Source organism: Oryctolagus cuniculus, chromosome 6 (genome assembly GCF_964237555.1).
Source record: "Oryctolagus cuniculus chromosome 6, mOryCun1.1, whole genome shotgun sequence".
Taxonomy (NCBI): domain Eukaryota; kingdom Metazoa; phylum Chordata; class Mammalia; order Lagomorpha; family Leporidae; genus Oryctolagus; species Oryctolagus cuniculus.
In genome coordinates this window covers 83,844,388-83,855,770 of record NC_091437.1, presented here as the reverse complement: position 1 = coordinate 83,855,770, position 11,383 = coordinate 83,844,388, and the positions used below count along the sequence as shown (strand labels likewise).

At 44.7% G+C, this 11,383-nt stretch overlaps 1 protein-coding gene across 5 annotated transcripts in view; it reads left to right on the top strand.

Annotated features, from left to right (window-relative positions):
* The first annotated feature begins 891 nt into the window (after nucleotides 1-891).
* Nucleotides 892-11,383, top strand: part of NSMAF (neutral sphingomyelinase activation associated factor) — a 66,382-nt gene continuing 55,890 nt past the window's right edge. For 2 of the 5 annotated variants that reach the window (XM_070075059.1, XM_051844491.2), the window contains exon 1: nucleotides 892-1,178. In XM_070075059.1, coding sequence (XP_069931160.1) covers nucleotides 1,120-1,178 — 59 coding nt within the window. In that variant the 5' untranslated portion in view covers nucleotides 892-1,119. Of the gene's footprint in view, nucleotides 1,179-1,774; nucleotides 1,912-11,383 lie in introns of those variants that run through there. The other 3 variants (XM_070075060.1, XM_051844493.2, XM_008255557.4) reach the window with 2 other exon arrangements.

Here is an 11,383-nt window from a genome sequence, read left to right as displayed (position 1 = left end):
CCAGGTGCTTCTCCTGGTCTCCCATGGGGTGCAGGGCCCAAGGACTTGGGCCATCCTCCACTGCACTTCCTGGCCACAGCAGAGAGCTGGCCTGGAAGAGGGGCAACGGGGACAGAATCCAGCGCCCGCAGGCGGAGGATTAACCTATTGAGCCACCGGGCCGGCCAAATAAATAAAATCTTAAAAAAAGTAGGAGTACCCGTACAAAAACTTGTGCATGAAGCTTATAGTGGCATTATTCGTAATAGCCAAAAGGTGGAAACTGCAATGTTCATCAGATGAACAGATAAGCACAATGAAGTATATCCATCAGCAATAAAACCGCGTCAAGTACTGATCTAGGATATTACACTGAAAAATTGTGCTAAATTACAGAAGCCAGACACAAAAGATCACATGCAAGATTGCCTGGCTTCAAGTACAGGAAATGTCCCGAATGTGCACATTGACAGAGTTGGCCTCTGCTGGGAGTGAGGCTTCGGGGAGGGGAAGCTAGAGGAGTGCCAGCTAAAAGGTATTCGTTTCTTTATGAGGTGATGAAAATATTCTAAAACTGTGGCTATATTTGAACGTATCAATGGATGAATTGTTTAGTGTGTGAGTTACACCTGAGTAAAGCTGCCAGAACAAGGAAAAAGTCACAGAACCAGTTATTTCAACAACTAAGAGACTGAGGACTCATAACGTTATTTCATGTCCCTGTGGCCAACAAATTGGTAGTTTATGGGCAAGCATCCGTTTCCATGCCTAAAATATTTAAAATGTGGAACTGCAACGGTGGGCAAAGGCTGAGTGCGGAAGAAGGATCCCGGGTCTGGCCTCAGGTCCTTGGAGAGCCCTTGGGGCGGCCCGTTTGGGGCGCCTCGGGTCACCGCGCGCGCCCCTCCTCCGGGCCTGAGTCACGGCGCCGCCGGAGTCCCCACGCGAGGATGCTGCGGTGAGCGCGGCCGGGACGCCGCGGGGCCCTGGGGCGCAGCGTCGGGCTCTCGGCCGCCCAGCGGCGCCGCACGGAAAGCCAGGCCCGCGTCCGCCTTCTCCGCGGCTGCTCGGGACCTCCTTGGCGGGCGGCGGCGGGGCCTGCCCGTGCGCCGCGCGCCCGCCCGCCCGCACCTGCCCTCCATGGCGTTTATCCGGAAGAAGCAGCAGGAGCAGCAGCTGCAGCTTTACTCCAAGGAGAGGTGCGCGCCGTGCCGGGCTGGGCTCAGAGGCCGGGGCGCCGGCCGGAGCCCTGAGGGACGGGAGCCGGCGCCTGGGGGCCAGGCTCAGCGGCGGGGGCTGGGAGCGTGTGCGGGGACCAAGGGCAGTGGGCAGAGCTCTGGGACGCGGTCAAACCGCTGGGGGCCGGACACGGGTGTTGGAGCCGGGCAGAGCGAGGCGGAGCCGGCCCGCCGCGCAAGTCCGGCGCGCGGCCCGGCTCACCCGGCAGGCAGGCCGCAGCCCCGCAGTGCGGAGCCGGGAGCTCCCAGTGAGGGTGCGTCGTTGGACTCCCCACAATCCCAGACCTGAACCGGCGTCGGGGCTTGTCCCACCGGGGCTGGACGTGGGCAGGCCTCGGGGGGGTGGAAGTTGCTGCCTCACAGCCACGGCGCCCTTTTCCCGCCGGCTGTTCGGCCGCAAAGCAAAGGCAAACTCGCTGCCGCCGGAGTGGGCTGGGAGGAACGCCGCCAGAGAGGCCCTCTTCCGAGGACGGCCCAGGTCCTCCCCCGTAACCGCTCGCTCCCCGGGCGCCTCTGAGAGTGAAGACCGGGCGGTCGAAGGCGCGGCGCCGCGGGACAGGCGTTCTCGCGGGCGCCCCGGCGAGGACTTCGGGTCCCGCTAGGGGAAGTGAAAATGGGCCCACGGCAGCGCCGCTTCTGACTTGCCAGTCCTGTCCCGGGGCAGAGCCTGTCCTCGGAAAAGCTCGTCTTGGCCGTAAGTCTCCTCCATTTGTGACCCAAACACCTTGCTGAGCCTCGGGCGTGTGGTCTGGGGTGCAAAAGGATCGAGGGCAAAGTCGCTGGACAAATACGGCTTGGGTGGGGAGAGCTGCGCCTCTGCCCTGCTGCTGGGCTCCTTGCTGATACAGGTGCAGACTTTGTGTGTGTGTGTGTGTGTGTGTGTGTGTGTGAGAGAGAGAGAGAGAGAGAGAGAGAGAGAGAGAGACATTCGTATTTGTCTCTAGTTAAGGCAGAAAACAGACGGCTACTTCAGAAACTTTGTGTTAAAGTACAATCAAAAGATGATTTTGGTGCAAGGCAGTTAAGAAATCCACGCATTGCTTTTTCATAATATGTATGTTTCATAAACCCTTTGCAGACCCCTGGTATCTTGGATACGGCTTTGCTAACGTGTTTTCGGTAATGTGGTTGCGATTCAGCCGCAGAAAGGCTTGTTTGTTAAATAATAGCTGGGCTGTAAGTGACATAACTCGCCCTTGCGCAGATGCTCTTCTGACTGCATGTACGTTGTGCGTTTCCTGTGGAAAGAGCTTGCGGGAGTTTGTTCAGTATCCACACCATGAAGGCTTGTTGGTATTCTGTGTGAAGATGGACGTTCAGGTTTAAGTTGTAAGAACTTGGAAACGCTTGAGTTGCCGCCAGGCTCTGTGATCTAAGTGTGGCTTGTAACAGAGCTCTGGCCTCCTTGATAAACAGGAAAACCCGTCTTTAGAGCTGCTTGTTATTTCGGTGGAGGGCATTTGTGTTTGATTGGGTTAGCGTAGGTAGCAGTGCAGTGTCACCGCAGACCAAGTCTGCACTTGTCTTTCCACTTGGAAGCTGTGTTGTTAGCGTCCATTGGTCGCACCTGGCCAGCAAGCAACGCTTAACAACCAAGACGTTGATCCTCAGGAGGCATCAGCTGTTTCTGAGCTTCAGTCATCCGAAAAGGCTGGCTGGCTCCACGTGTTTTATATTTCTTTCAGTTCTACTTGCTGACTGCTCAAGTTCTTAACGCTCTGCCCCATGATTTTGCAGCCTTGGGCTGATGCTCAGGCTGGAACTAGGATGGTGCCCATAGACTATGGCTCCAAAGCTCAGGCATCTGTCACACAGGCAGGTGTGGGCTCAGCAGGCTCTTTATAAGTCTTAAAATTTGTCCAGAAAGACATGACTTTATCCGGCCTCAGAGTGACCAATTCTGCAAAGATTTTTTTTTTCTGGCTTATGCCTTGGAAACAACAGACAAATTAGGGAAAATGACTGATACAGGTGATGACTCTCAACCCAGAGAAATATTCCTTTCCTGGTTTCAGAGGTTACCCAGGAGAGGCCCCCTCTCATTGTGAGTTCTTTGGATTCTCTGGTTGCTGACTTTGGGATTTCAGATTTCTGCAGCTTCCAAATAATGGCCCCCAGCATAGACAGACTGGAAGTTAGCTTTCATTTTTCTTATTGGTAACTTGATGCTGTTGCATTTAGAGTAAGTGATATTTCTCCTGGAGTAAAAACAGACTGAGAGATTGTTGTACTGATGGCTCATGCCGAGGTGCTGGCAGAAGAAATGGAGAAAAGTGGATTGTAGATATTTTCTGGAGGTAGAATTGATAGCTCTTGGTGTGGTGGATTGCATGCACACAGGTGATGAAGAATCCCAGTTTGTATTGTAGGATAAAATACAGGACACAGTTAAATGCAAATTGCAGATAAGCAGTAACATTTAGTATAGGTGCGATGTATAGGTATTTTAGTAAAGGAATGTTGTCTGTTTATTTGAAATTCAAATTCAACTGTCTTGTCATTCTGTTGCTTTTCAGCCTTTTGGTTAAGATCAAGTGTAAACATGGTAATTCTGCTCGCATGTGAATGACCTTATAGTGCTGTTGTTTATTTGCGATGTTTATGAAGAAATGCTCTGGTAATTTTTAGATTAGAAAGCTAGACACTTGGCCGTTCACATTAAATATCAAGAGTATCCTGGTTAAGATTTAGAAGACAGGAACCATATGGATTTAAAAAGTCCTGTGCAGGTGTGGATAAAAGTAAATGTAAAAAGATTTAAAAGACAGTTCACCCATCTTCCATGTAAGACCGCCACAAAACACAGCAAACACTGGAGTTAGAGGCAAGGTTTATTGTCGGGTGGGGTAAGCCCAACTTGGGGGAGAGGGCGAGAGAGTAAGAGAGAGGAGGAGAACATAGGAGAGAAATCAAGAGAGCATGTTTAACAGGAACAGGTCCTGTTAAACTTTTGCTGGGGGGAGGGCAGGGAAGTAGGAGTAGCGAATCTCATTAGGGTAGGGGGTGGGGCTGGCACCTGTGTTGGGGTTTAAGACCAAAGCCTTCTGTGCAATGTGGGGACTGGCTGGGCCTAAGGTGGCCTGGGAGGCATAGATGGTGCCACAGATAAGTCTGCATTCTGTGGTGTTGTGGGGGAATGGTGGATGTGTGCAGGTTAGCAGGTGAGAATATTCTACAAACTACTGCTGTTTAAGATATTCCTCTTTTCAGAGTTAGGAGTAGACTAATTGTTACATATTTTTGGTCTTCATATCTTGTGCTGGTGATAATACAGTTGTTTCTCTTTTGGGTTCCATAGAAACTTAGATGGTAAGTTCCTTCTGAGCAAGAGCTGTACTCTTCTTGTCTTTACAGTGCCGTAGAATAAATCACTTAGTTGTAGTTGTAAGCTACTGTGCCAAGCTAAAACAATAGTGATCTGGAATTCTCTCTTAAAATCCTACATTCATAGTCTTACAGGCACTATGAGATTTCAACTTTGCTTCCCTTGGTTATACTGTTATTAATTTCTTTTACTCAACATGTTTTTTCATCAGTTGAATTTGTAGTCATTTTTTATATTAAAAACTTGTTGAGAGGGTGAAGTGATTTGTTATACTTTAAGTCTTTCATTTCTGAGACTGATTATCCAGACTTCATCTTTGCAGGAGATGCCATGTGTTGAAAATACAGATAAAGTGCAGAATCAGCACTCAATTAGTCAGGAATGTTTAAATCTACTTAATAACTTGAAGAAATAGTTTATTTTCTTTCCCACTGTCTTAGAAGAGAAAAATAACGTCGCAAATAATCTGATTTAGACAATTTCATTGGCCTTATCCAGAAAGCATTACTAGTGTGTATCTCCTTATTACCTTCTTTGCTATTTCAAACTCTTCCAGAATGCCTACTATTCAGAAGGCACAGGAATCTATGCATAAATGGATTTTGAGTTTGCTGTGTAATTTTGATTAAGAAATATTTTAAATGGCTTTATAAAATACATATGAATGGCCATTTAAGAGATTCAGTGCTCAATGTCTTCTAAATTACATTGTGATTTCATCGTTCACACACTTGATATTTAGAATTGTGACTTAAAATTTCCAACTCATAAATTTTTTTAAAGATTTATTTATTTATTTGAAAGGCAAAGTTAGAGGGGGAGAGGCAGAGAGAGAGAGAGAGAGAGAGTCCATCTGCTACTTCACTGCCCAGATGGCCGCAATGGCTGGAGCTGCGCTGATCCAAAGCCAAGAGCTTCTTCCAGGTCTCCCAGGCAGGTGCAGGGGCCCAAGGACTTGGGCCATCTTCTACTGCTTTCCTAGGCCACAGCATAGAGTGGATTGGAAGTGGAGCAACTGGGACTTGACCCAATGCCCATATGGGATGCCAGCACTGCAGGCAGCAGCTTTATCTGCTATGTTACAGCATCGGCCTAAGTTTTTTTAATATTTATTTATTTGAAAGTCAATTACAGAGAGGAGAAACAGAGAGAGAGAGATCTTCCATCTGTTGGTTCACTCCACAATTGGCAGCAATGGCCCCGGGCTGCACTGATCTGAAGCCAGGAGCCAGGAACTTCTTCCAGTCTCCAACACAGGTGCAGGGGCCCAAGCACTTGGGCCATCTTCTACTGCTTTCCCAGGCCATAGCAGAGAGCTGGATTGGAACTGGAGCAGCCAGGACTCGAACTGGTGCCTATATGGGATGCTAGCACTACAGGTGGCGGCTTTACCCGCCACAGTGCCAGCCCCAGCTTCCAGATTTTTGAAAATCATATTTTCATTAATTTTGAAATATTCAGTGAATAGTTTAGAATTATCCTCTTGGTACATAGAATCATTTATGAATATGTAGTGACCTCTTCTAGTAATGATTTTATCTATTTTATCTGATATTAACATAGCTATGTCAGTTTTCTTTTGGCTATTAAGTTTTTTATTTTTAAAGTTTTTTAACAGATTCAATATAGTTCATAGATATAGTTCTAAGAATATAATAGTTTTTTCCTCCTTCTCTACCCCCTCTCCCTCCTTTTCTGTTGGCTATTTTCATTGTATAGAATTCTTCATTGTTCTCTTTTTAACTTTTATATCTCATTAGGTTTTAGGCTTATTTCTTGTAAGTAATTGGACTTTTTAAATAAATTATCCTGATAATTTTTGTGTTAACAAATTAGTTCATTCTATTTACATTTTTTATTACATGTAAGTTTGATACATGGTTGCTTTTTTATTTTTTATTTTATATCTCCCCTACCCCCAGCCTGTTCCCTCCTTTGGGTTTAATAAGGCCCCTTGCTCCCTGTCACTTTGCCCTGAGGAGTATGGAAAATATATATTTTATTTTTTGCTTTTCTAGTGCTTGCTTTTGAAATTTTAACATATTTAAGGTCTGAAGCTAATCGTTCTCTTTGCCCTTCTAACAGAAACTTGGAGTACCTAACACATCATTTCTTTCTACCTCTTAAATAAATTAATGAATTTTTATTTTTCAACAGTGTTTATTTTCATCTATTTGAAAGGCAGAGTAATGACAGAGAGTGCATATGTATGCAAGGGAGAGCGAGCAAGAGCAAGCGAGTGTGCAAAAGAGACATATATCTTTCATCTATTGGTTTACTCCCCAAATGTCCAGAGTAGTTGGGCGGGCCAGGCCATCCGGACCTGCCTTGTGAGTGGCAGGGGCCTGAGTGAGCCATCTCTTGCTGCCTTCCAGGATGCATTAGCTAGAAGCTTGGTCAGTAGCAGAGTAGCTAGGACAGGAACCAGGCACTCCAATATGGGATGCAGGCTTAACCTGCTATGCTTGCACCTAATTTTTTCTTTAATCTTCTCTTTACAGCGTTTGCTGTTTGTATAGATATGGATTGCTTTTTCTTTGTTCCTCCTTCTTGGGTTCCTAAACTGAAATAGTTGTGGAAAATTTGGAGCTAATCCTTTAGCTCTTGGAATATTACCTTTCCCCTGTTCTTTGATGTCTCAATGATTCTGTATATTTGTCTTTTCCATACATTTAGAGTTATTTAAACCCATTTTACAATTTACCAATTTTCTCTCCCATTGCTTAATTTGCTGTTTAATCTATTTAAATTTTTAATTTTATTTTAATACATTTATTTATTTGAAAGGCAGAGATTTAGAGAGGGAAGAGCAGGGAGGAGAGAGAACATGCAAAATCTTCCATCTGCTGGTTCGTTCCCCATATGGCCACAAGGGCCTGGACTGGGCCAGGCTGAAGCCAGGAGTTTCCTCTGGGTCTCCTACATGGGTGCAGGAGCCCAAGCATTTGGGCCATCTTCTGCTGCTTTCACAGGTGCATTAGTAGAGAGCTGGATCAGAAGTGGAGCAGCCAGGACTTGAACTGACACCCATATGGGATGCCAGCACAGTAGGTGGAGGCTTATTAACCCTCTATGCCACAGCACTGGTCCTTAAATTTCAAATATTTTTAAATTTATTATTCTACTTGGTTAATTTTTATAACAATTCATTTTGTTCTTTAAACTTAAGGAATTATTTGATGTATAATACAAAATATTTATAGTCTTTACAAGTTAGATTATTTATTCCTTCTCTGACTTAGCAGTAATTTTACTTCCTCATGTGATTTTCAATTGTGATTTCTTTTCCTTAGAAGTTTTTTGTTGGAAATTCTAACAGACACGGATTTAAAGGGTATTTTTCTGAAAAGTTTGTATTTGTTTCTGCCTGGGACAGGGAAAGGACCGCATTTATTTTTCTTGGATTTTATTGTGCCATCCCCTCTGAATTTCTCATAATAAATTGAAGGTCTCTGTTACTTGAAGGGTTAGGCAGAGACCTCAGGACAAAAGGCTGCTCTAATGCCTGCTAACATCTCTGGATTTATGCTGTATGTTTGTTTTCCTTTACCTCAGCCAAACATTAAAAGATTTTTAAGTAATTTATTGAGCAATTTTAGTAGATCTATAGTGAGATTGTTTTTTGGACATTTAAACTGTTATAGTGGTATAAATGAAGTTCCTGATGATCTCTTTAAGCCTAGTTTTATTAATGAATCTATAGACTTATTGGTTCAAAAAAAACTTTTGAGGTAATTTAATCTTTATCTCTTCCCAGTTTTATATTTGAACATGAGGCATAAGGTGATTGAATTAAGGTCAAGCAGTAATGTCATGGGCTAAGACTAGAACAAATGTTCTCTGGTCCAAGTCCAGTCCCTTTCTACTGTAACATACTGCTTCTGTTTTAAATATTAGGCATGTGACCTGCTGAGTACTACTCATTTTTATGTGGGATCTCTGAAATTTCGAGTGATTCAGGAATGACTGAAGCCTGGGTTATGTTGAAACTAGAACCCTGGTACTGAATGTATGGACCATGGGCCTGTTGTGGGAGAAGTGGGGGTTTACATTCCTGTTCCGGGAATTCCAAGTGCAGGCACAAATATGGTGCACAAAGTGATAATGTTTATGTAGGAGGTAAGAAAGCAAGCACATATACACGTGGGCATAGTTAGAGTAGGCTGGATAGAGAAGCAGGTCAGGGAAGGGAAGGAGAGAGGGGGGACACCCTCAGCGCCTTCTCTCGTCCTTGTCTCCAATGGAAGAGAGCAATCACCTCCCAGTATCTCCTTGTATGAGGTGGTGTGGATATGTGGGAAGTTTGACTCCTCCATAAAATTCCAGGTAGAAATTAATGTACATATTTACATGGCGACCCTTCCCCAGGTCCTGGATGAACATCCTGGGAAAGGGAGTGTTCTGACAGAGTAGAATTACGTGGGGCAGGGCCTTCTTTCTGGTTGTGGCTGCCAGCTCAGCTAAGCTACTTTATCCCTTTAAGCCTACAGTGTGAGCTTGCCTGGAACTTGTTAGAATCCAGGCCCCCATCCTCATCCTCTACCCTGCCCCGAGATGTGTATTAGAATCTGCATTTTAACAAGAGCCCCAGATGCACATAAAGGTTTGAGAAGCACCGCTCTAAATAATAGTAAGTAAGTATTCATCTTTTTTGTTGTTGTTGTCCCTTCAAACTATTCTTTCATCTTTATGTTCTTGATAATATATTATGGAAAAGTTTCATGGAAACAATCTACTATGATCCTTGATTAAAAAAGAAATCGAGGGGCCAACGCTGTGGTATAGTAGGCTAAGCTTCCGCCTGCAGCACCAGCATTCCACATGAGCGCTAGTTCATGTGCAAGCTGCTCAACTTCCGATCCAGCCACCTACTAATGGTGCGCGAAAGCAGTGGAAGATGGTCTCAGTGCTTGGGCCCTGCACCTGCATGAGATACTTAGAAGCAGCTCCTGGCTTCGGATAGGTTCAGCTTTGGCCATTGCGGCCATTTTGGGAGTGAACCAGTGGATGGAAGGCCTTTCTATCTCTCCCTCTCTGTAGCTCTACCTCTCAAATAAATTTTTAAAAAAATCTTAAATAAAAAAGATCTCCTACATAAACATTATCACTTTGTGCACCATATTTGTGCCTGCACTTGGAATTCCTGGAACAGGAATGTAAACCCCCACTTCTCCCACAACAGGCCCATGGTCCATACGTTCAGTATGGACATAAGATCTTTTTTTTGGGTTCACTCCCCAAACTGTTGAAAGAGCTGTGGACAGGCCAGGCTGAAGCCAGGAGCCCAGAGATTCATCCAGGTCTCCCACGGGGGTGGCAGGGGTCGAAGCACTAGGGCTATCTTCTGCCTTCCCAAGTGCATTAGCAGGAAGCTGGATCAGAAGTGGAGCAGCAGGGACTCAATCAGAGCGCATATGGGATGCTGGTGTCACAGGCAACTGCTTAACCTGCTGTGCCACAATACCAGTCACCAAGAACTTAACTCTTAACATTAAAGAAAAGTGATCAAGATGCAATGAAAGAAGCCTTCGACTGAGAGTTCATATCAGATTATGTACATGGGGAGCAGATCATATTTCTAAGGATGCAAGTATTGAAAGTTTATACAGGAGGAAAAGATAAATGTAGATTACTGGACTTTGCGGAAAGCATATTGACCAAGGAAGTTTGTCAAACTGTCAGAAATAGAATTCACAATATTCAGTCCAAATGGTATTTCCAGAAGAGTTGCAGATAATCGGGAGATGTGGTTGTACAGGTAATGTTCCTCTGAACTTATAATATTTACAAACTGAAAAGCAAGGAAGTTATACACAGTTAGCTTTTAGAAGGTTAAAGTCCCTGTATGAATGGAGGTTTTAAAAAATACTGTGAATTTTTAAAAAGCCATAAAAGTAATCTTCTAAAGTTGTTTTGGAAATGAGGTAGTATTAGGCTGTTGCCTGGGGCTAGCCTAATAGTGCAAGGTGGATTTAGGACAGAAAAATGGTTCTTATTTTGCACTCTGTTCCTGATAGCATCAGACTGAAAGAGACAGGATGAGCTTTCACAAGACGGGTGAGGTGAAAGGGTGTGTGTGTGCTTATGTCTCCCGGCATAAACTCCTGGGAGAGTTTGAGTTGAGCAGTTTTTCCGTTTAGAATTGTTTCAGTGATCCAGGGACTTTTTGAAAGTCTTTTGAGGTGCTGAAAGGACAGATGTATGTAGTGCTAATTCTGGAAGAGGCAGATAATTTATAAACCACCAAAAGAGGAAGTAGTCACCAGTCTCCAGCATGAAGTCACTACGGAGGCAGATCTTGTAATCTGTTGATGAAGTTCTGACCTGTGGATCAGGAAAATGCAGTAGATTTAGTTAATCTGAACTTTGGCAGAGAAGGTTTTGAGATGGCTTAGTAGCAGGATTAAGAGAGGAAAAATTAATGTTAGTACAAGTTAGTTGAAGTAATATTGCTTGAATGTTGGGACCTCAGAAAATGATACCCTGAAGTAAAGCACTTTGGCATGCTGAGTGCTTTGAACTGTTGAAAGTTGGAAGGCCCCAGAAGCAAAATTTCTCTCTGATCTTCTGCCCTCCGGACTCCTACTTCTTTGTCCCTTGAAGAGAGTCATAGAAACTAAAACGTCTTTTCCCCACAGCCAGATCTTGAAGACCCTCATTCCAGAGAGGTCCTGCTGCATACCCAGGAAGAAGAAAATCTGCACAGAAAAGCCAGAAAAATCTGGACTGACAGACCTTGCTGGGCTTCCTCCCTCATTCTGTTGCCATGACATAGTACCTTTTTGTCCAGATTTCGGCACAGAACCTAAACATAAAAATGGAGGGTTTTCCCTGGGTTTTC